Here is a 25,234-nt window from a genome sequence, read left to right as displayed (position 1 = left end):
CTAACTTCTTTAAAATGGAACTGAAGTGTAACCTCTTCATTGGGCAATGAAATCGTCAGAAAAAAGATGGGGAATCCCAACAACGTGGCTTCAAGCAAATGCCACAATTAGAAACACAAACTAAACAACAAACTTCTTTCAGAGTGACATATCTCAATGAATACCAATGAAAGACAATAAAAATCAAGAGAAATGTGGATAAAAAATTTCCTGGCCATCCATTGTTGCCTAATAAAAGTCACTACATCAATTGGCAAGATATTATGGGTATTAAAGTTAGTGCAAGTTTCGCACTCGGCTGATGGCGCTATGCTGAGTATTTTCTAAAATTGTTGCTGTGGAGGTAAATTCTTCCCGTTTCTAACAATACCAAATCTGTTTTTTATCAGTCAAGAGTGAGCCGAGTTGTGCGTCGAAACCCGTGGTCAGGTCGGTTGTCCACTTTCATGCTACAGTAAGTAAGCCTACGCACTCCATACGTATTAAGCATAAAGAGACCCTTTTGACATATGAGGGTTTCGTTACTTGAATTATTTGTTAAATTATCTGAATCTATTGTTGCATGCGGTTGGAATAGTTTAACCTTTTGTCGGCCGAAAGGTTTTAATATTACAACAGAAATAGTTTACAAGAATAGGTTTTTATTATACATCACGAGACCAACGAAAACCAGTCGTGCGACATGTCTCTCTCAACTACATCCATCCGTCTCTTTCTTGATTTTCCTCCAAATTGTACTGCATTTGCCATTCACTTTCAAAATAATGACTATGCTCCCATGAAAGATTGCTAAGATCAATAGTATCTGCGCGTGGTAGAGCTGCTTACATAGAACTGGCCGGAGCTAGAAATCAAAACCTCGAAATAAGGAGCAGTGAAGAACCTGACTGACAAAAAGTAACTAAGAAGAATATAATGATTGAGTCTTTTATGGTATTGCTCATCTTGTGCAGTGTCGCCAGTTAGTAGGCCTATTCAGTTTCCTACACCCCACTGCAGAATGAAGGTCGGCATCAGTTGATGGTCTTAGCTTAAAACTCGTCACAGATTTCTGTCACGGCACAAGCGGCTAAACCAGTTTAATCTTTGAAAAACATCAAAAATTTTTTCTTTTCAAATGCGAGGAAAACAGTCAACATAGCAACAGCACAAAACAAATAACTTTTAAACCTTCTTTGGCAATAAAAATATAATAAAAAATAAACAGTTTCCACCCGAGGGCTGAGATTAAATTACAATTAATGAGCTTCCGTAGCTATTTGTGTTATTAAAGTCTGTTTCGATCTTGAATGTTTTGCCTGTCTGTTGCCTAACAATTAACCTGCAGGTTGGTCGGTTAATTTACACCTTGTCAACTCAACTCTGTACCCGAGGTTCAAACTCTGTAGCCTGGTATAAATTCAAACTAAACCTTTCGGCAACATATTCAACATTATTCAATCCTACAATACAACATTAACCAATGTAACCCAAAGTCTCAAAACTTATTCGAAAGCATAGCAAAAGTAGATAGCTTTAGATTTATATTTCTTCAAAAATAAGAATTTAAAGTAGGATTATCCCCACTTTCATATCTCATGCTTATATGTGCCTTTGGATGGAAACAGGTTTGACATAATTTTAAGTTCATTTCACTGCGTGAACGACCAGCGTTGATATCTCTGCGCAGTTCAAATAAAAATACGAGGTTGAGTTGTTTGGGATTGAATTAACCAAGGGTTGAGTAGACCGGAGTATATCGGTTGGGATTAGGTTGGCATGGAACCAACTTACAGTGACAGCGCGTTCTTGCAGGTACCAATCACTTCAAAATTTACGAATGAGGATTCCCAAAGAATTACGTAGCCTCCTCTGTTAACAATATTGTTTTTATTGATCCTTTGTGTGTAATCCTTGTTTGCTTGTGTTTTGTAGTATCTGACATTGTCAGTCGTGTTGTAAAGACGCCATCCGCCGTCGTTTAGCGCCCTCATCTGATGATATAGGAGCCTGCAGCGGTTTAAAAGTCTAGGTTGGGTTAGTGGTCCAGGCATGTGTAATTCAAACGAAAACTGGCGAACGCATTTGTAAAGTCCGGTCTCAAGTAGTTCTTGCATTACCTGCAACGAAGAGCAGTAAAGGAAAAGATTTGAGATTGTCACATAAATGTCTCGCCGAGCTTGTGTATGACGTACTACCATGTAGTAAACACGTTCTGTAAAGCTTACACATTAACCCGGTATTGAAATTTAATTCCCCCAACATTACTTTTAGCAATAGTAACTAAATAACAGGCTAAGTTATGTTGTGAAGAAATATACTATACAGTGCTTAGACGTCCAAAAGCGTAATGCCGATTAACTTACGATGTCTTCAAACCCTGTTCCGTCGCCTCTGTCAGTATCGACTTTAAGAAAATCTAAATGTCTATCCAAGTGTCCAAGTTCGTAAAGTAGAGTCTCTGTAAAATGTAATGCTTAGTGAATAACTTTTATTGGTTGTTGGACAACCAATTTCCGAGAATCTGCTGTTTCTGTGAAGAGGTCTTGAGTTATTTTCAGAAACCTTCTGCTTACTGAGAGTTCTCATTTTCCATCCGTTAAATCCTCTGTCTTTGTCCTCGTTTGAAATTCCTATTTTGTGGAAGATTACACCAGATTTCCGAACAGTTTTATCAGCAAGATCCATGGCTGTTACAAGAAAATGATTTGATAAAGAAAAAAGATCTTATTCGAAACAATTATTTTCACCGGCTTTCACCTCTTGCGCTCTTCCAAAGTTGTATTTTATCTAGGTCAATCTAATTCCGAAAAAGTAATAAAAAAACTAACAATAAAATTCAATTGTTTGTAATAAATAACTCACAAGGGTCAAATGAGTGCACTTCACAACCGAGCTGAGCAATCGCGTCATCGAAAGTGAAATCGTTGTTAATTCCAAAGGAATAGACCAGACACTTCTCCCCGCTAGGATTGCGGTCGGGCCAAAACTGCTTCTCGACACATACATCATAGGCACCGTCGCCAGCAAAGGGACCGGTTTTCTGTCCTCCGAGGTATTTGCTCTCAGTGCAGTGGTACTGGGAAAAAGATTGCACAGTATATAGAAAGCTATTAGACGAAGACCTTTGTAAACTAACCTTTATCCAAAAAAGTTTGTTATTTGTTTTATTATCCCGAAGACTGTACCTGTCGTTGGTAGATATAATTCCAAATTCTTTCAAGCTCTTCTTCGGGGGAAGCTTCTCCGGGAGGTTTCAGCTCCCTGCTTGCTAAAGCTGAAAATTAACATTAAGCATTTTTGTACAAATTGTGCAATATTTACGAAATTATACGTGTTTTGTTTTTTATATTCATGTTGAAACTTGAGATCAAGAAAAATACTCGAATGCAAAGCTCCACGCTAAACTTACGTTCCAAAATAGCGGGTTTTTCTTTGTTAAAAGAGCCTGCAAAAAGTATATTAATTACTTATTATTACCTAATCTTTTATAAATCATCACTATTTTCTAATATAACTCAGTGGTTCTTAACTTTCCCTCGAATTTGAGAGAAATGGTTTGCGGACGGGTAGCATTAATAGTAAACACGAAAATATTTTAAAGAGCTGCCACAATTTATGTACTGGTTAGAGCAACACAGCTGCATTATAGAAATCACCAGTGAAATAGAGAAACTTCAATTTTTACACAACAAAGAAAACCAAGCAACTGGTGAGATTGGCTAACTAGTAACTAGGTTAGGGCTAATAGTTACCGGTCGTCTGTTAATTAATTTGATATCTTAGTTATCGTGTAGAGTTGCAGTTTATCGATTTGATCAAGATTTTGCAAGTTACTCGAAGAGCTCATATAGGTTTATTTACATTTTTCAGGCTAATTAATCAGTACAGTAAGCAGGATATATTTTAACCATGTCGAAACGAAAGTATAATCTAGAACACATAAAGTATGGATTCATCGCAATCAAACACGGAGGAGAATGTTTGCCACAGTGAGTGGTTTGCATGAAAACCCTTTCTAACGCGGCCATGAATCCCAGCATAACGGCACCTTGATTCGAACCGCGCAGAAACGAAGAACCGAGATCAAAGTTATTTTGAGCGACTTGGGGAAAACGCGAAAAGACAGCGCCTAGACCAGACGGGTATCACCAAAAGCTACTTTTGTCCACGGTTTTAGCCATAGATGTGGACTTTGCGCCAAAGTGCTCCCTTCTGATTTAATGTTATGCTTGCACAAAATCATTAAAATTGTGAATTTCATAAAAACATCAGCTCTGAATACTTGGCTATTTGCAAGGTTCTGTGAAGATGTCGGTTCTCATTATAAGTGTCTCCTTTTCCACACAGAGATGGTCTTTGAACATAAGCCTTTGAACTTAGGCAGGAATTACTGACATTTTTCAAAGAGAAAAAGTAAGACTTTAAAGATGCTTTGAAGAACGATGAGTTTATCTCACAACATGACGGATATTTTCCAGGCTCTCAACTTTGTAAATCTTTCGTTCCAAGGATCAAACAGCAATATCACACTGTTTATTACAAATCTGGAAGCATTCATTCGCACACTAGATATCTGGACTAAAAACGTGGAGAGCAAACAGCACGGAATGTTTAAACTGCTTACCACTCTTCCAGTGGACCACAGTGATAAATTATCTCAAGATGTTGCTGATCACTTTAAGCTGCTCAGGACGGAATTGATGCATTATTTTCCAGATTTAGTAAGTTGCACCTACGCTCTCAATCCATTCTACATCGATCCAGGTCTTCTACCCGTAGGAACAGGAGAACAAAAAGAGATTATTGATATTCAAGCTGACGAGACAGCAAAAGTAAAGCAGAAGGAATGCTCTTCTCTAGATTTCTGGCTAACCATGGCTTCCACTTACCCGACATTGGCCCGAAATGCGGTTCCTCAGCTACTAGTTTTCCCTCAACATGGAAGTGTGAGCGAGGCCTTGATGGCCATCAAGTCCAAGAGCCGGAATTGTCTAACTAAGCCTGAACATGATTTTCGATGTGCTGTGAGTAATGTGTTGCCCCGGATAGACAAGCTTGTGCAGAAGAAAAGTTGCATCTATCAAATTAAATTGTGTTTTCTTGCTATTCATTGGTGTTATGGTATAGTAATAACGGTAATAACTAATAAATACCGGAATATTTGAGTAAAATGAGTCATTCAGCAGCCAGGTGGTACGCAGTGTAGTAAAAAAACGAATGAGTGGTACGCGATCGAAATAAGTTTGAGAAACACTGTTAGTACAATTGGTATATTAACAGCACGTGAGACAGAAAAGAAATCAGTGGTACCGCATAAATCGCATATAGCTTGGCCCTTTCTAAGTGCAGGCTAAACACGGCCCATTCTGTTTGTGCTTTCTACTTATGTAGCAACAATATTAGTTTGAAAATGTTCGCTCGATTTTGTTTTACATGTTCAACCATTTCAACGCAACGTGACCAATGTTCTTAGTTTCAATGATACGTCACAATGCAATGTCTGGATAAATCGTGACCATTTTTACACTTGCGTCACTTTGAATGCATGATGATGCCATCAAGAAAAATAAAACACTTCCTCAACGTTAAATTACAGTACAGGATTTTCATATTATTGCTTTGCTAGACTCATATCAGGACTAAAACGTTGCATTGATTTTAAACTGAAATAGTTTAGCTTCATGACTGAAGGAATAAAAGCAAAAGTAACTGCTATGACGAACCGTCAAAAAACACTGACCGGCGGTTGAAAAACAAGCTGCAGTATTTGCTTGAAATTTATCACTTTATACTGGTTTAAGTGAACATTAAGTGAACATATTTATTGTGAACAAACTGGTCAACTGTACGTCAAGTGCGTACATTGTTTACTACCTATTTACCTTTTGATATTATCTGCCTGTCTTTGACCAGAGTCTTCAATCGTTGCACCATGATTTCACTTCCATCGTTCTGGTAGGGTTTTTGAGGAAAAGAAACACCTGTACCTGAGTTTGTTAATCAAGCATATTTTTAATGCGTTCAAGTCAAAACATATGCAATAAGCACGTTTAAAGTTTGTCAGTTTTCACTAATTCGAATTTCAAGTATCATTGATGTTAGTCACAGAATGCGAAAGCCAGGCTTTTGTATAACCGAGCATTTAGTAAACTTATTCCTAAAATAAGATGAAGCTTACCAAGTTGTTCTCTTCTGAGAATGAGCAACAATGTCAAAACTAAAGCTATCGAACATATCGAGACAAATAAGACCTGATTTTTCGTCATGGCAAAAGACTTCTTCGACATGAACTGTATTGCTTCGGACTCTTCAATTCCTTTTGCGGGAACCCTAATTCAATCTGTCAATATTGTTTTGCTTCCCGTCGCGTAAGCTAACGTCTCTTCATAGTGTTGAAAGAAGGTTTTCAACTGTTATTACAAAGACTACTTCACATCAGCGCCTGTGGCGTCAGTCACGTTCTGCAGAGTATGTTTCCTGTAGACATAAAGTGAAATGAAAACAGCTTATATGAAACTAAAATGTCTAACTAAAGCGCAAAGTAAAACAAAATCGAACATTTATCAATCCAACCCCCACCATTAAATCAAAAGCAGTTACCAAGCGTTGTTACACTCTGTTCACATTCAAATGGCACGTTTTAATGGTGACGTCACACACTGGCAATCAGTGTGAATTAAGCAACAATATGAATGAGAGTTAGCAGCAAAACACGTCATATAATTACGTAAATCAGATTCCTCGGATTCTTTATTCAACCTAAATTCGACCATTTTTCGTCACGCCTCGAGTTATAGTTATCGCGCTCGTTTGTGCACTTTCTTAATAGATGCTTTTTGTTGTTTTTGTCGTTGGTTGTTGCGCAAATAGCGAGAGTGAGAAATACGAATTGGGATAATAAACGACCGCGTAAAATGGTGGCAATGGCAATAAAGATACCTGAAAATGACGGCACTACTAGAAAATGTTATTGCTGGGCAATGATGGTGTTTCCATAGGGTTCACCTTGGAACATTTTATTGTGGAAATTCGTTTTTTCTTTTGTCTGTTAAATAAGAAAGATAATTATAAATAAAGCAAAATAGATACAAAAAAAACTGAACACTTGGCTTAGAAAGTGGCTAGTAAGTGACATAGGCTAGGGATGTGCCACGAGAAAGATTTTTCGGGTTCGCACGAACCCGAATATCATATGAAGGTCGAAACGAACGAATCCCGAATCTATTCAAAACCAAACAATACAATTTCATCCAAAAGCTGTCAAGTCTTGCTTGTAAAATGATGTAATCGATAAACAAATCGCTTTGTTTCGAAAAATAATGTTTAAAAACGATTGAAAAAGCAAAATATTTGGAAAACGACCTTCGTTGTAAACACTACTGAGCTTAGTTTAGCTTTGTCGGGAAAGTAGATCATCATTTTTAATAAAAGTCAGTAAATTTATAAGTAATATTGTATTCGGATTCACCATTGTTGGTGTTCGTGTTCGCCTGAATCTTCCATAAAGGCGATATTCGGCGAATCTATTCGGGTTCGGGTTCATATCGTCCCATACCTAGTTTTGGCTAAATGCACTATTTAGAGTTTGAATAAGGTTAAGTCTAGATTAGGTGGCACTCGTGGTAGATTTAGGATATTATATAATAATTAGGTTGCGAACAAGTTGTGAAAAATTACCCTTTTACCGTACGTTCACCTAACGTTCTTTAAGGTGTCTTTGGGACCGAAACTGCCTCTTAGATTTCTCCAACGTTCTCTCCAAACTTATATTTCAGTAATTAAAGAAGAAAGTTGTTAGGTAGTTTTTAAAAGTTGCGTACTCTTGAAAGCAAGGCAGGCCAACGTGCGCAACGTGAACTGCCTCAATGCTTTCTAGAAGCCATTGATAACATTCCTCTTTCGCTGAGCTTATCAGCCCAAAGCTTTTGTCTATACCAACTATTATCACTGTTTTTACTGAACTTTTATTTGTGACGTACTCTTAGAACTATTAATTATAATCTATTCCGTATACAGTATGCTAAGGGCCTTTAAGCGGCTATTTTTACCGAAACATGGCACTATATAAATATTTTTATTATTATTATTCTATTTATGGTCCGACCCAAAATGTGGGCAAAGTTTTTCTGATTGCTTAACAAACACGTAACTACAGTATATGGAAATTGTCTCCCAGTATTTTCAACCCAACCAATGCTTCTTTAAAATGGAAGCGCTCTGAGCATCGGATAGCAGCAAACATTTCACTCAGACGAGTACTGTAACTTAAGGCATGTATCTTTTTACACAATAAAAAAGATATTGGGAAAGTGCTGTCAAGTTTTTGTTTTACAGCGCCTTGAACGTCTCACTACTAACGAGTTGTCAATACGACTTCACAAAAGGAGGTCAAGAGGGCATGAAAAGAAGGTTTGCTACTTGGTGTGGTATCAAGCTGCGTCGTTGGGAATATGTAATATGAAATGGAGTGTTTTAGATAAACCGACAATTTGACTGTAGCCAGAACAGTAGAAAGTATATCTACTATTCAGACGTCTCGATCAATACTACCATCATTTTTATAGATTTAATGGCGAACCTTTCGACTAATCACGGCAATAACTTGACAGAAAATATCGACTGTATAGAACTGGCGAACACTGGATAAAACGGTGTTAGGTGTTAATAAAGAATAAAAAAAACGATTGACTTAAGTTAGAACCATTGTAATGTATTTCATATAAGAGTGAAGTAAACATAAAAACATGTATTACCGAGGCGCAGAGACGTTCAAACACAAACAAACAGCAAACAACAGATTGATGCTGTTGCAGTAATTTTAATAGAATTTAACACTATGATTCGAGGCTGGTAATAATTTCGCTTTTTCAATACTCTGTACCAAACGAAAAGGCCAGAGCCGAGTACAATGGGTAAAGTTAAACTACCAAATATCCGAACCAAAGATCTACGATAAATAATTTACAACAGTGGCTATTGTCTAACAGTGGTTCTCAACCGGGGTGCCATTTACGTTTCGCAAGGGTGCCGCAAGTTATTGCGCACTAATCACTAGTCCAGGAAAACGGTTGCGAAAATTAATTTTGTTGAATGCAGAAACTTTTTGGTTTGACTGTGGGTGCCGCCAAATCTTTTGGTTGTTTGCAGGGTGCCGTAAGCCAAAAAAAGTTGAGAACCACTCGAAGGCAAAGCCTTGGTGGCTGCCACCATTTCACCGGAAATAGTCGTGCGTTCCAAGCTATTTTTCACAGTTTCTTGTTAACCTAATGTTATAACAGAGTAACCTGAACTTAAATTAAATCTACCTTCTAATCTAACTTTAACGTCAATAAAACCTTAAATAGCTAAAATCAACTTTTTGCATACCCATTCTCCTGACCTAACCCTACCGCCTGTCTTTAACAACAGGCTGCGTGACCTACATAAGGTGAAATAGTTGCTCTCTGAGTTTTATGCAATGGCTTAAAGAATATGCGTGGGAAGCTAAAGGGCTTTGCTATCACAGAGCTTTTTTGTTCTAACAAATATATTATAAGCTCATTTACTTTCTTATGATTTGTGATCGCCTGACCACGCAGATTGCTCTTACCTGCTATCTTATTCGATGCCACCAACTTTGAAATTCGAATGTGTTATGGGTTCGACTCTTCTTGTGGACGTTTCTTTGCAAAAGATGCCACTTCAGCATCTAGCCTGAAATTAATTTATTCTTTACAATTAGCCACTAACTGTGTGCAGTGAAAAATATATACAACACTAGACGTTATAACGCAATAATACTATTTTCCTGAACAAACAATGAATGGGAAGAAGTGGCAAAACCCCAAGGGTTTGTAATTCGCTAGATACAACTGCGCTTTGAGATGGTAGGTTACAAGTTTGGCGTGGCCATTAAACCGACTTTATATTGTGCACTGGTAACAACCTCCCCATCCAAAATGTTACAATCTGCTTCACATTGGGTACGAAAACATTTTCGAATCATTTCCTGATTATGATTAGCCGTCATTTACTACTTTCACCAAGAGTGGGCCAAGACATAATTAGTGGTCGACCTATAATAAAAGCTTTTGTTTGAGACGGGCTTGTTGTCATTCAAAAAGGAAACTAAATAATTTGAAAAATTCATTTAAGCTTATACTTATATAAGAAAAATTGATTTACAAAATTACTTGTCGTCTGAAAACGGCAAAGCTAGATTTGGTATAAAATGTCGAAAACAAATACAAGTTAGTTCAAATTTATTGCGCAATAAAACTTATAAAGAAGGCTACAACTTGCTTACAATTTAAATAACTCAATTGGTCTATCTGCAAAGTGCCATGCAACTTGCGTAAGTAACCTTTGTACGGACTAGCACTGCATCTGGTTTATTCAAGCTATGAGACAGAGAATGGACTTTAAATCGTTAGCCTCAAGGCTGTGTGAGTACAACATCTATATGTTATGGCCAGTGGCGATGCACTGGAAACATCGTGATGTTACGCATGGCCTGAACTCAGCGCTGTAACCAAGTCATTTTTTTAAGACTCGAGTCAAGTCAAGTCATTTGGGAAGTTGACTTCAGTCAAGTCGAGTCAAATTACTAATTTGCTCAAGTCAAGTCAAGTCATGCTAAAATATAATGCAAGTCAAATCAGGTCGTACAGAGAAGAAGGCAATATTACCGCCTAACGTTAATCTAACGTAAAACGTTGTAATACAAAAACCTAAATCTAGCTTGTAATCTAAAACTCAGTTTAATTAAACCCTAAATGACTAAAATCAACTTTTAGCATGTCCACTTCACTCACCTACTGACCTAACCCCCTATATCTATGAATGAATGAATGAATGTATATCGAACCCGTCATGGACTACCCACACTGTACTCATAGACGTAGCCAGGGGCGGGGGGCGAAACCATGCCGCCCAGCCCAAAAAAAAAACTTTTTGTGTCTATAGGCTTTTACATCATGAACTCATGAAATATTTGCCCCCCCCCAATTTCTTTTATGGCGACGCCACTGACTGTAATTCTGATAAAATGATTACAACATTGCTATCCCATGTTTGGCCAGCTCCAGTATTACACTACACATGGATGTAGGGCGTGGGTCATAACGGTGCATTCTTTGACCGCCAAAAATAGAACATAAACAACTAAACACCGTAAAAGTATCAGTGACTATGCGTTTAACCGATCGTTCGCAAAGAAATCAAATGTTTGTAATTCAGTTGATCAATAAACTAACAACTAAGATTTAATGACTTGCGTCAAATTACATTCCTGAAACTCTAGACAAGTCAAGTAATTTAAAAACGTGACTCGAGTCATCACAACACTGATCCTGATGTCACGCATGGCCTAACTCTTCACTCGGAACCACCTGGTGGTCAAGTGATCCTCCTTCGGTGCGGTAGATCAGAGCTTTTCAAACAGGACGTCGCCACCTAGCAAGGGTATTTGTTCTACGTAAATCGTCAGTTAATGTATAAATATGAAAATATATGTTTCATTCCGAAGTGTTTTAAAGCGGGTTTTGTAGCTTAAAAAAACAAAGATTTTGCACTTCGCGAATTTTTTGGAGCTGCGGCCGGGCGCGGGATTTCAGACACAGCTTTTAACACGTTTTTTCCCCACCTCTTTAATGCAATCCTAAACAAGTCACCGACTGCAACAATCGCTTATCTTTGTAATCGTTTTTTCGTACTCTGTTACTGGATTCGTACGCCAGCCATCAAACATGTTTATGTTGCAGTGGTGTGACGACATAATTAACAGCAACTTTGAGTCCCACATTGCTAGTATACTCACGGTTTGGCTTGGACCACTGCCAAGAAATGCAAAGTGCCATGCAACTTGCGTAAGTAACCTTTGTACGGACTAGCACGGTATCTCGTTTATTCAAGCTATGAGACAGAGAATGGATTTGAAATCGTTAGCCCTAAGGCTGTGTGAGTACAACATCTATATGTTATGGCCAGTGGCGATGCACTGGAAACATCGTGATGTTACGCATGGCCTGAATTCAGTGCTGTAACCAAGTCATTTTTTTAAGACTTCAGTCAAGTCGAGTCAAATTACTAATTTGCTCAAGTCAAGTCAAGTCATGCTAAAATATACTGCAAGTCAAATCAAGTCGTACAGAGAAGAAGGCAATATTACCGCCTAACGTTAACCTAACGTAAAACGTTGTAGGCTAATACAAAAACCTAAATCTACCTTGTAATCTAAAACTCAGTTTAATTAAACTTTGATAATAAGGGGATATTATAGTATGCAGATCGAATAGAATATAGAATTCATATTTTCAGAAGTCTACTTTACGAAAAATGACGTCAATGATAGATAACATTGCGTACCGATAACTTTCTGTTTTCCGTTTTAAGTCGTGACATAAATGTCGTGCCTGTCTATCTTGCGTACATTAGTATTCACTGTTGTTCAATGCATGAAGTCTACTAAGATCAACGCTGTAACATGGACGTCTTTATGCTGTTGCTGTGCCAATGTTTTGTGTAAATGTAATTGTTCAAAGAAGCTTCAATATAATCAGTATATACAGTTGTCGTTCCTATGCAACCATTGTTAAATTCTATTTGAATACGTTCAGTGTTAAGATAGACAACTTTATTGTCATCTTCACAAGGCAACAAGGACTTTGGTCCTATAATAAGCAGTGGAAAACAAGTCATTATAATATTGATCACTGCTAATTGAAGCTAGTCATCATACAATAAGCCGTCAAGGTGAACAATTAAATCTGTGGGTGAGAAAAGCAGACAACAACCTCATGAGACTCATATATCATCACCCGCAATAAACATTTCAACAAGTTCTTATTGTAGTGAAGTGGGTCAACCTCTCAAGTTCAGGTGCCAAATACCTACTTTCCATTACAAAACCATAATATACATTACTAAAACTCAGTTCAATTAAACCCTCAATGACTAAAATCAACTTTCAGCGTGTCCACTTCCCTCACCTACTGACCTAACCCCCTATATCTATGAATGAATGAATGAATGAATGTATATCGAACGCGTCATAGACTATACGCACACCGTACTACTGATAAAATGACTGCAACATTGCTATCCCATGTTTTGCAAGCTCTAGCAATACACTACACACGGATGTAGGGTTTGGGTCATAACGGTGCATTCTTTGATCGCCAAAAATAGAACATAAACAACTAAACACCCTAAAAGCATCAGTGACTATGCGTTTAACCGATCGTTTGCAAAGAAATCAAATGTTTGTAATTCAGTTGGTCAATAAACTAACAACTAAGAATGACTTGCGTCAAATTACTTTCCTGAGACTCGAGACAAGTCAAGTCATTTCAAGTAATGACTCGAGTCAAGTCAAGTAATTTAGAAACGGGACTCCAGTCATCACAGCACTGATCGTGATGTTACGCATGGCCTATAACTCTCCACTCGGAACCACCTGGTGGTCAAGTGATTAAAGCGTCCTCCTTCGGTGCGGTAGATCAGAGCTTTTCAAACAGGACGTCGCCACATCGCAAGGGTATTTGTTCTACGTAAATCGTCAGTTAATGAATAAATATGAAAATATATGTTTCATTCCGAAGTGTTTTAAAGCCGGTTTTAAAGCATAAAAAACAAAACCTTTGTACTTCGCGAATTTTTTGGAGCTGCGGCCGGGCGCGGGATTTCAGACACAGCTTTTAACACGTTTTTCCCCCACCTCTTTAATGCAATCCTAAACAAGTCACCGACTGCAACAAACGCTTATCTTTGTAATCGTTTTTTCGTACTCTGTTACTGGATTCGTACGCCAGCCATCAAACATGTTTATGTTGCAGTGGTGTGACGACATAATTAGCAACAACTTTGAGTCCCACATTGCTAGTATACTCACGGTTTGGCTTGGACCACTGCCAAGAAATGTTTTAAACATCGCGGCCTTTTTTGTCAAGAAGAAGCGTCAAAGGATTTTGGAAAAGGCTTTGCTAGACAAACAAATTTCGTTTTAAGTTACAACACTTTACATGCTTGGACACGTTTGTTGAAGCATCGTCAGTTAATTGATACATGTAAATGCGGAAAACGTGAGGCCTCACTTCATATACTAAACAAAGTAACAAGAAAATATAAAGATCTCGAAATGAAGTACAGGTAGGTTAATATTCAAGCAGAGTTTATAGGAGCAAAATGATTAATTACAGTATAATGAAACTGATTCAGAACTTATGGGTTTCGTTTACATGAGAAACGAGTATTTACGAAAGTTGCCTGTGGTCAGATAATAATCTACCTTTCATGATCAAGCTATGTAACATGGCCAGATCATTGCAACGATGTCCACCCATTCATCGTGTACTGGTTGTAGCAACAGTAGAGGGAACAATCGTGAAAGAAACCGGAATTTCAACGAAGTAACCTATAAAATTGCCTTTTGCTAATTCGCCATTGTTTTGTCAGACAAAGATTTGTTGTAGACGATTGAGTGTTTCAAAAACTAAATGGTAAATACAGGCGATAATGATGAAATACAAAACATGCATAGTCCAAAATGCATTCTTTACAGTAGTTTGATAACTCGCAGTCTCGGAGGATGTTTTTCTAAACGGCTTATCCACAAAACGAGCAACGAACCACTCCCGTTTGGTAAGACTCCTGCAGAAAACTTGGTAAGGGCATAAAGCTTACACCAACAAAAGAAGAAGTTTCAAAACTGCTTTCTCCACCTGCAAACGTTGCCTTACCAACTTTTGGGCAATTTATGAAAACTACTCGATGTTATGTAAGCAAGCGAAAGAGTGAGTTACCAGGGAGACTGTAACCGACATTAGACCTGTCGAAATTGTATGCAAATGAAAAACGTCACCATACGCTTGTGGAAGGAACAGATGATATTCTTGGAGAAACGAGATAATTTACATAAAACAGATAAGACTTGCAATACAGCAATGGTGTGTATTCTAATGTACAATGATGCAGATTACATGCACCACCTGGCTTCCTGTCATTGACAGGAACAAAGGCTTAAAAGATAACGAGAAGACGATACAAAAGCATATGATACAGCTCTATTCTATTTACGTTCTATAGTCTGAGACAAAGTGGTGCAAGTGTGGCAATTCATAAATCGCATGCCAATTTGAAAACTTAGAACAGCTTACATTTACAAAGTGTCCTAGGTGCAACAGTATGAATATCATAAGAGATATTGTCAGGTTTAGAGGTCTCGCGAAACCCAATTGTGCTGGATGGGTTGACCCAATTGAACTCGGGGTAAATCAGAGACAAGATTAGATGATCCGAGCGTGGAAGTTTCTTCGCTTATTCCAATCGCTTGTAATTCTTAAGCAATTTTTTTTAACATAAACTTTACACAAAGTACAGGTAAGAAAACGTATTAAGCGAATTAGGTAAAGAAAGATCCACTTCACCAGCTGGATTGCTTGTAGACAAAAACAATCGTTTGCATTAGAAAGGGCAGTTCTTTGGGTGAAAGCGTAGCGCAGTCTTGCAGTTGAAATGTGACTCTCTGGGTAGTACAAAGCTGCAGAGGTGGGCAGTGGGTACTTTGAAAGTACCGTCGGTAACGGTAGTTTTAAACCGTCAAAAAAGTAGTTCGGTATTAGGTACCGGTACTTTTAGTGTAAAAGATGATGCTGCAAATGCAATATTTGACGCTATTATGCCGCGCTAAAGGTTATTCCAGGTCAAAACATATGAGACGTTAATCGTTCGCAATTTTACTTGACATTTCTAGATTAAAAAGATCAACAGATGCTACAATTGGTATTAAGGATTAATTAACATGTGTTTTGGAACACATACTTCTTAAAATTTTAAAATAATTACGCGACAAGTACCGAGTACCGTACTTTTTTCAAAAGAACCGGCGGTACCGAAATCGGTACTGAAAAAGTACTGCGGTACAGTAATTCGGTACTATAGTACCGCGGTACTGCCCACAAATGCAGCTGTTGATGTCAAACATATCTTCCAACTATATCTAGCCCACTTATGCAAAGCTGATGCTTGTTTTCAATTCATCAAGATCATTGGTACTAAAGGAGTCAAATCCAAGCGCGTAAATGTCAAGTAGCCTGTCTTTATATTGCCCCACCTATAGGAATAAAGCTGTAACCCTCCAATAAGGAAGTACGGCGTATCACGTAGAAAAATTTCCAGACAATATGAAGTGTTGACAAAATTTTCACCGCCCCTCGCTAAAAGAACATCCTTCTCCCCCGCAATCATAGCTATAATAACACAAGATCAACGATTTCACGGAAGCTTAAGACAGTTGTACGACTGTTGGGTACCACTAGCACACTAAGAGATAGGCCTATATTTTGCCACTGTTAGTTGTTTATCGTTTCCGATCAACGATAGTGAAAACAACGCGATACTTTTTATTTTCATTTTTTATGAGAACATCAACCTACAGGTATTATGAGGTTATTACCGGTCGGTATAATAGGACAGAGGAAAGGAAATTCACAACTTATTTTGTAGAAATTTTAACTGTTTTAAAACGTTTCTTGTTGCCTATAACCGACAATATGATTTCCCTTGGACAAGTCGCATTTTTCTGTTGGCTTGCCTTTGCGTTGTGGAAAATATATGACTTGAATAACGATACTGGTACGGTTAAATACTGTTATTTCTTCTAAAAATTAACACTGCTAGTGGAGTAGACTACAGTAGTTTGTTACGGTAGAAAAAAAATTAAATTAAAAGATTTCTGAAATATTGCAAGAAAAAAACATTAGAAAACATGTGAAAAAAGACAAAAGCCGCCGTGGAACTAACACTACATTAAATATGTTTCTAGAAAAATCCTCAGATAATGAGAGTGAATTTAAGACGGAACGGTTGAACACTGAACCAGTCTTATCTAAAGGTATAGATGTGTTAACAGGTTTGCATTTTTTCGAACTATCCAATTAACAAAATATTAGACTTATGGTGATATGTATATAGGTCGTGTTGTGATAAGTGAAGTCATTATATATGGGTTAATACGGGCATAGAAATAATAACTGCGGAAACACAAGTACACTTAGTACAGCATTTTGACTAGCAACAAAATTATTAATTGCGGTAACTGTTATAGAAGCTCCGTCCATTGTTGAGAGCGACACGGCCAGATCACGACACGTCGACACAGCAGAAGCATCAGAGACTGAGAATGCATCGGCGATGAAGAGAGGTATGGTTGTACTTACGAAACTTCTGAGAATAATGATTTGTTGGTAGATCCTAGGTATTAAGTTGCTTGTCTGAATTTTACGCTGTTTGAATAAACTTTAAAATATAGGATAGCTATTAAATAAGTTTAACGCTCGGTGCCACTTATATGAAAATTGTCCTGATGTATAGATAGGAATAAAACAACCGCCAGTCCGTCTTTCCAATCATCTTTAAGTAACTGAACGATATATATCCGAGTCAGGTCGCTGGTCTGAATGGTCAAGTTGGAGTAGCTGTAGCGCCACGTGTGGGCCAGGAGTTCAACAAAGGCGACGAACTTGTAATCGTGCTACCTCGGACATATTGGATGGTGAGCAGTTTTGCACAGAAAGGGAGAAGGAAAGTAGGAACTGTTATGACCAATTGTGTCCCTGTAAGTACGCCTTTTAATTTTCTTATTAATGAAAGGATGGTTATCTGAAATTTCTTTCTTGTCTTGTAATCCGGTCATTCCTAGAACACTTATTCTCATTAGTTTTATTATTATTCATCAGCTTATCTTGACTGGCCTCGCATCCATTTTAGCGGGAAGTTTGTTGGTGACGTACCAACAACCAACAACTTTCGATGTTACTTTCAGCCCGACGACTTTTGTCCCACCTGCAACACCGACCATGCAGCCACGGGAGCAATGGCCGCTCACGTAAAGGTAGATTAAATTTGTTCGTTTAAAAAGTTACATGTTAAATGAGAAACCATTGCTGAGTTTAAGTCGCGCAAAGACTGTTCTTAGTCCGAGGAATCGCGTTTTAGTCCAAATATAAAGATTATGTAATACAGTACGCTGTTAATATTTATGCTTGCTGTGTTTGTTGCTGTGTAGGATTCCAGAAAACCGCGGTTTGATTTTCCAACCATATATCCTTACAGATTGGGTAACGGTCATTTTTATTTCCATGACACGAAAGTGACGTCAGTGTGCTGGAAAGGAGAATCTGATTGCGTCACCAAGGATCCGATTGTTGAAAGACCAGTTGAAAGTATAACTTAGCCTACTCAGCCTGCTACAAATCTTTTTACTTTTGCTTGCTTTAGATTGCAGTTTTCTATCTTTCGAAACATTTATAATTTCCAGACCCAAGTCGTGGTCGGATGGTCAATTTAGATGTCGACTGGCAGGACGCAACAGAAATCTTTGGTCTTAAAGTTCACATTCCCGGAGTCCTGAATGCGCAAATGACGAGATCAGTGATGACGTCATATGTCCAAAGACAGTTAATAGCAAATAATGCGACAAAAAGGTAAACTGAAACTTAAGATGACCATACAGGCCTACATATAGTTTTGGTATAAAAATCATTAACTTTGACAAATTTCCACCAAAAATGAAATGGGCTTGTGATTTGATAGAGAAGGAGACGCGGCTATGGTTGCATATTACAAAGGCAAGCTCATTGGCCTTGAATGGATGGATCCGTTCTACGAGATCAAGTTCCAAAATGCAACTGAACTCTCCATACGATTTTTTGTCGACAACTAGTAAGTTTGAAGCAAGAATGCACGATGGCACACTGTCGCTTCCTGGTGTTTATGCAACAAACCAGAGTGTTGCTGTCGTTCTTCGTCGTGAACGTGGCCGTGGCAATGCGACCCAAGTAATAGACCAACTACCATTGTGCAATGCGACCCAAGTAATAGACCAACTACCCAAGTAATAGACCAACATGAAAAGAAGACGACAAAAGGAAGATTTAAATCTTTTAAAAACAAAACTCGCACGGGTGAAAGTGCAGTAACTAGGCAAACCGCCGGCATGTAATGACAGAAGCGGGCAGGCGTATTCACAATCAGTCCTGGATTCAGTAATCAAAATGAAAGTGCCCAAAACATCAGAGGATGAGGACACGAAAATGTTGCAAAGAGTGGCATTAGTAAAATCAATGAAAGCGAAATTAATTCCTTAAAATCGTTCAAATTTTTTGCTACATTGGTTTGTTGCTTTTATCAGTGATGCTGTCTATTGCTAAGTGTTGATTAGAGTTGTTGAAAGTACAACGTAAACTAATACCGACACTGACATAATTTTACTTAACAGCAACTGGGAAGAAATTTCGGGTCGTATAACCGGTACGATTGGTTTGACGTCACCAGATGACCCTATTATGGTTTTTGGGGCAAGGGAGATGAAATCATGGCGGAGTCCCAGTCATGGGGAAGTCCCTTTCTTCCTCAGCAAGAAGCCCAGAGTGAGCAATTTGCTTGATAGTTTTAACGACTGGTTGACGTGTGACATACACATGCAAACTTTGCTTTTTTTGCCTGTTTTTGTAAAGCTAATTTAACAAATTAAAACTTTCCAACTTTCTACGTTTAAGGTATATTGCATTTAAGCTGAAACTATAAAGATTTGACATCACTGTTACAGAAACTGGTTTTAGACATGGGTGGAGTGGTGCCATGTGATGGTTCGGGCAATTTCAGCGTTTCTGATTACAATTTAATTGACTTGGACATTGTAGTAATACCTCATAGTGATGAAATTGTAGAATCAATTAACTGTGATGATAGAAAGCTACACTGTGACGGAATGAACTTGTTTATGCTTACGCAAGGTGGTGCTTTAGACAAGGTTCACAAGTCACAAGAATGGTGAGATTTGGACTTGGCCTTGACATGTTTGACATGTTGTGCGCATCATATAGCTATTCTACTCATAGAGATATCTTTATAGTGTAACTAAATGGCAGGATGTGCTTGAAGGGTTAACTAACTTCACAATAGTTCACAGAAATAGCATTTGTGTTCTATCAAAGGTACTCTACATACGGCGGAGTTGTGGAGATATCTCTCGAGTGGACAACAGATGCAGTATTCGACATGTTGTCAAAGAGTCGGATAGGAATAGTAAATCAATCTTCAACATCAGACTCACTAAGTGGAAAGGGTGATAAGAATATAGGATCCTGTGGACTTTGTAAAACTAGGTGGGATCCTGGATCTTCTTCTGATGAATCTTGCAAGATCTTCATGATGGAGAACCGGAAAGGAGTTAACATTAAAGTACAGTGATATTCACTTTCTTGAAGTCTGTTACACTCGATTTTATGGGTTTCTTTTAAAATCAGTTTTTGTACAAAATTTTCATAAAGAACGTTGTGTTTGCAGCCGAAGCAAGATATTACTCACCGACTAAACCACGGAGAAACATGGAAGATTGAAACGGTTTCTACTAGCTTTGGTCGACCACTTAAAAACGCTACTGTAGAAATAGAAATTGTAAAAAACTTCACTGGAATGGAAGAATGCAAACTGAATCCAGTAAGTCTCTTTTGTATTTGCGCATAAAACGTTGGCACAATTCCTATAGAATATGTATTTGGCAGTCTCCTTGCTCACCGGAAATCGCCCAACCGACAGACATATTTGAACTGAATAATTCTGTATATACGGATGTAAATGGATTGGCGGAGTTAAGCATAAGCGTTGTTGGGAAACCCGAATTTCCACGCAAATGCGGATTGGACGGACAAGTAAAGATAAGCTTTAGACAATATATACTATATACTGTACAGTAGAGTAATTATACACTGTATACTATTAATGTGGACAAAGAGGAGTCTTTGACTAACACTATAGTATAGTCTTGTAACATCCGTTCCTATATGAAAATTTAGTCTTCTTCTAAGTTTAGTCTAACTCTTGGTACTGTGCACATAGACGTCGTAATCTATTTTTAGTTTTATATGTAATTATTTTAAACGACTTTGAAAGATCTATCCAATCGGTATCATCTTATCGCATTCAACATTCAATGGAGTCGTCCGTATCGGCGATGGGGGAATGTTCGGTCAAGCAATGTTAAATCAATCCTGGCAAAGCAAAGCTAGGCTACAGTGCAACTTATGCAGAGCATACAACTCAATGAATCTTGCATTGCAAGTTTATGGGTGAGTTCAACTTGTCGCGACAGCGCCTTGCGTTGAGTTACCAATGAAAATTTGAATGCATTCAATATTATAACAGACGCCATTTTAATATCATCAGACTGCATGACCTAGAGCTTTTAAGTGTATCGAGTTTCTTTTCAGGTCGCTTCCGAAGGAAATAATGGAAAAAACTTGTCCTTCGTGGGAAGACGGTGTTGGGAATATTTTCAACTTATATGCTAATATTGCTCCGGTTATGGCAAATCGCAACATTCTTAACTTAAGAGACATAAATTCAGTCCGGTAATTTGTTAATTTTAATTATTACTTACAATGAAATTATAAATGACATAAATGAAGAAGTTTTTATTTCAAAATATTTTAATAACATCATGAAACACTTCATTAGAGCCTTATTCACTTAGTAATTTATAATAGTAATTTAATCACTTAGTAATCGTATAATTACACAGGAATAATTCCAACATACAACAGCAGATACAACATAAGAACATGTCAACATTTTCAATTATTCAGAATAACGAAACAAAAAGCGAAACCCTAGCCAATATTTTGTAAATGGGATTTTTACTTTGTGGTTTATTTCGAATTTGGGATAATTAAGGAGAAGAACTCACGCAGGATAGGCCTGTATGCATCTCACATAGAAAATACAGAATAATCATAAAGACAAAAATATGTCGTACAATTTCAGGGAAAAGCTGCGGCTAGTGAATATGTCCATGTTTGAGTTTGACTGGGAACATCCTAACTTCATGCCAGTAACACGTGACCTGTCTGGTGATAAAACCGAATTAATTCGAAGGTGGATTGAATGTGAAGCAAGTGAAAACCCGGAAGCTAAAAGCGACACAACACCAAACAGACGGTAAAACATTTTCGCAAAGATAAACTATTAATTTAAAGTTTTGCAGGTATACGTTTTATTGTGGCTTTCAGTCGGTTTACTTCAACTTGCGGCACTAACGAAGTTTGTAAAGTTTGTGGCACTGGCGAAAACTTTCGACAATCTGTGGCCGAACTTCACGATCTATTGCAGTCTGCCATGTGGGTAGAGCTCTATATAATACCTCCGTATCTCACTGCTTACATGTCTGTGAAACAGAATGCAAATAAAGAAGTCCGTCACAGATTGAGAAGGTAAAATAGTCACACTTTATATTTTAAAGACTTTTTCTTTTGAATTTTTAACGATATAAATAAAGTTGGCATTTGTTTCAACATCAAGCAAAATAACGAGCTAGTATACAACGAGGGTCGTAGCAAATATAAACTTAAGTTAAGCCGAGAACATTGCAATATACGCTCAGATATTTGTTGCGTTATGGAGCCTGTTCAGTTATTAACTTTAACAAATGAATTTACAAGTCGGTTTGCTTGTGTACACGTAAGTATAGCATAGTGCGTTATACTAATATATAGTTATATAATATAGTATAGTGCGTTATACTCGCAATTGTGCGGCTATAGGATTGGACGGCGCTACACTGTCATTGTAAAATGCTGTATTATAGCCTATTGATCGAACCATTTATGCTCGTGAATGCTGTTAAATGATCTTGGTGAACAGTTCCAACTTCGGTAAGACCACAACAAGTTAAAAAACCAAAAACCCAAACCGTGTAATGCGAGCAGATAAGCTCGGAAACTTGGCTCTGCAGGGTATAGTATATATGGTCTATTATTGCCGTGCAAAGACTTTCCTCAGTCCGAAGACAACATGTTTCGTCACCGACACAATATCATACTAAATTATAAAATCGATTTAACTCATCATCCAGCGTTCCTGCCGAGGAGATGCTTCATCTTGCCTTGGATGCAAACGTGCTCAATGCTATTGGTGGAAAACCCAACCTGACTGATTCTTATTGGCTGCCGAACTACCCCACCCCTTTTCCATTTAAGAATTCTTTTGCAGTGAGTAGCTTATATAATGAATGCAATATCAAATCTCAAACCACATTATTTAGAAGACATTTTCGTCAACAACATGCGTTTTTACGCAGATAAATCCAGGATTGACACTGAGGTTAGAAAGATTTTCTTCTACATTGGCGGAAGAAATATTTAGCGAAGTTGAAACACCGGCCGGACCAGAAGTTTACCAAATTATCCATTTTATTGCGAACCTGTGGGCTCAGCTGCCAGGCAAAATAATAGACACAGGTAACATTTTTATATATTTTCCTCTATCTCATTTGTTAACTGAACTTTTTATCGACGTTATGATTTTAGAAAACCAACCGACGTGGGCACGAGCAAGTTTAAAAAATAACGAGGTATAGCATTGATTTAGTTATACTTTGCCTTTACATCGGACCTTGTTTAGGAAGATCCAACAACTTCCGATGTTTTATTTTGTAGATAAAAAACATTTTTTCTTCTGATGAAGGATTTTGGGAGCACTTGTTTGCTAATGCAACAAACATGCTTAAAGAACCTAGCGTATCCAACGCCCACACAATTGGAGCCTTTTATGCTCAAGTCATGTTACGCTTGATTCAGGTTGAGTCCTGCGTCAAAGCAAATGAAATGGAAACGATTTTTACTGGTGACCCCAGAAGACAACTTGGAGAACGCCAATGGTATTCTAGTAAAGGGTTGAGCAGCGGCGTTTTATTCGAGGTGTTCGACCTAAAGTCAGCAATCAGAGCACTTATTGAGATAGTTTATGAAGGCGAAGGAGGGACCCCTTGTGTACCATACATACTTGACATACAGGGAAACGTTGCTAACAACAAAATAAAAGAGAAAACCCACTACGTAAAGTTTCAGGAATTGGCTCATGGTAGAAAATTGGTTGCTGTTGACGAGGAGCCACCACAATGGGCTGGCGTGGCTTGTATATCACCACCAGATGCCATTTGCTCTAAATTTTTAAGTTCGTTGATACAAAACGGTGATGGAAAGCGACACCGTTCTAAGCGTTTTTGCTACGTCGGTGAACGACTTTCAGTCAACGAGAATGAAGATGTTTGGCCAATAGCTAATGTTCCTACCAATGAAAATGACGCTCATTACTCGGAAATCGATCCAAGAGTTACTCGTATGTTATTGGGGTTCAACAGGATTTACACCAGTCTGTTACAATGCTTAGGTGAGCATGGTCTGTTTCGTATCTTCAACTTATAAGTTATGTCATACTATAACATAGTCCTATCCATGCTTTGCAGAAAGTACAATGAACGGTAATGTGAATAAAATGTCAACATGTATGGGGATGATGTACGAGCTGCTCAGCGCCGGAACGAGTCTTGTCAAAATGCCGATCTACTCAGAACAAGACAGCTGCTGCACGGAACAAATGGCTGCACCATCGTGGATTTATTTGCGAGATCCCTTCAAACAAGAAGGAGAAAATGTGCTGAATGTGGACAAGAAAGTGGAATTTTGCTAAATTTTCATGCACTTATAGGTCTACCTTATATTTGATTATTCACAGTTAAGTTGCTTTTGGAGATTAAAACAAGTCTTTATTGAAAAAAATAAAAGTTATAAACGGAAATAACTAATGGTCTATTTTTCACTCATTTACACTATAGGCTTAGAATAGGGTGAATCGACAAAGGTCGCTTCAATGTTAATTAGCATTGGTGCAACTTGTTAATTTTTGCTTGTTGCTTTTTCTTTTTGCGATGCATCACTGCGTGTTGCATGCAGTCGGATTGATTTTGATGCAAACGGCGACTTAGTAGCTTTCTCGAACAATCATGGTCGTGACCAAAAAATCCAACGAAGCCAATTTTAAAACATCCTCAACAATGTGCTTGGTGTAGTGTACTTCAATTGTTCCGAGGCTGGATGCTCTCTTACTAGATAACAACGTGTGGCACTGGATTGCCCTATGTAGCCACACCAATACATTCGTGGTGTACGAAAAATTTCTGCCGCAGACACATTCACTTGTTAGTTCACATCTACAAATTTCTTGTCAAGAAATTTGATTTTGAAACGCACTTTTATGGACATCTTGCGAAGCTGCATTATTCCTTATTATCTCGTTTGACTGTGGTTAATTATATTCGTCAAGGACGGTGATAATAAAAGACAGCATGAACAAGTTAAGCGATAGGAACTGGTCTAAATGTAAAATCCACCCCTTGGTTAGCCTACTCAACAGCCTACAGCAGTATAGAATAGCAAAC

The 25,234-nt window shown here is 37.9% G+C and overlaps 3 protein-coding genes across 7 annotated transcripts; 2 read left to right on the top strand and 1 right to left on the bottom strand.

Annotated features, from left to right (window-relative positions):
- Positions 1-1,064: 1,064 nt before the first annotated feature.
- On the bottom strand, positions 1,065-10,399 carry LOC143459440 (putative methyltransferase-like protein 24). 4 transcript variants are annotated; one of them, XM_076956606.1, is made up of 11 exons: positions 10,268-10,399; positions 9,572-10,037; positions 6,922-7,027; positions 6,161-6,459; positions 5,865-5,969; positions 3,392-3,427; positions 3,168-3,256; positions 2,845-3,058; positions 2,556-2,669; positions 2,346-2,440; positions 1,065-2,099 (listed from the first exon to the last, which is right to left on the bottom strand). In XM_076956606.1, exons 4-11 carry the CDS (start codon positions 6,267-6,269, stop codon positions 1,770-1,772), a joined length of 1,092 nt encoding a protein of 363 aa, XP_076812721.1. In that variant the 5' UTR covers positions 6,270-6,459; positions 6,922-7,027; positions 9,572-10,037; positions 10,268-10,399; the 3' UTR covers positions 1,065-1,769. The 4 variants fall into 4 exon arrangements, with proteins under 4 accessions (XP_076812721.1, XP_076812720.1, XP_076812723.1 ...); XM_076956605.1 differs by having other exon boundaries at positions 9,572-10,358; XM_076956608.1 differs by having other exon boundaries at positions 6,234-6,459; positions 9,572-10,357.
- Positions 4,442-5,215, top strand: LOC143459441 (zinc finger BED domain-containing protein 5-like). Its single transcript, XM_076956609.1, has one exon. The coding sequence runs from the start codon at positions 4,443-4,445 to the stop codon at positions 5,145-5,147; it is 705 nt and encodes a 234-aa protein (XP_076812724.1). The 5' UTR covers position 4,442; the 3' UTR covers positions 5,148-5,215.
- A 3,649-nt stretch (positions 10,400-14,048) lies between the features above and the next one.
- Positions 14,049-24,586, top strand: LOC143459439 (uncharacterized). 2 transcript variants are annotated; one of them, XM_076956604.1, is made up of 22 exons: positions 14,049-14,109; positions 16,784-16,852; positions 17,066-17,161; positions 17,405-17,575; positions 17,697-17,851; positions 18,026-18,182; positions 18,278-18,443; positions 18,553-18,681; positions 19,238-19,388; positions 19,568-19,791; positions 19,956-20,202; positions 20,308-20,460; positions 20,526-20,672; positions 20,914-21,089; positions 21,231-21,371; positions 21,784-21,957; positions 22,029-22,229; positions 22,871-23,006; positions 23,096-23,255; positions 23,325-23,368; positions 23,454-24,186; positions 24,263-24,586. In XM_076956604.1, the coding sequence occupies exons 3-22, from the start codon at positions 17,152-17,154 to the stop codon at positions 24,484-24,486; spliced, it is 3,699 nt and encodes a 1,232-aa protein (XP_076812719.1). In that variant the 5' UTR covers positions 14,049-14,109; positions 16,784-16,852; positions 17,066-17,151; the 3' UTR covers positions 24,487-24,586. The 2 variants fall into 2 exon arrangements, with proteins under 2 accessions (XP_076812719.1, XP_076812718.1); XM_076956603.1 differs by lacking the exon at positions 14,049-14,109 and adding an exon at positions 16,177-16,593.
- The last annotated feature ends 648 nt before the right edge of the window (positions 24,587-25,234 follow it).

Source organism: Clavelina lepadiformis, chromosome 5 (genome assembly GCF_947623445.1).
Source record: "Clavelina lepadiformis chromosome 5, kaClaLepa1.1, whole genome shotgun sequence".
Lineage (NCBI taxonomy): Eukaryota > Metazoa > Chordata > Ascidiacea > Aplousobranchia > Clavelinidae > Clavelina > Clavelina lepadiformis.
Note: the sequence above shows the minus strand (reverse complement) of the source record. Positions and strands in the feature narration are given on the sequence as shown.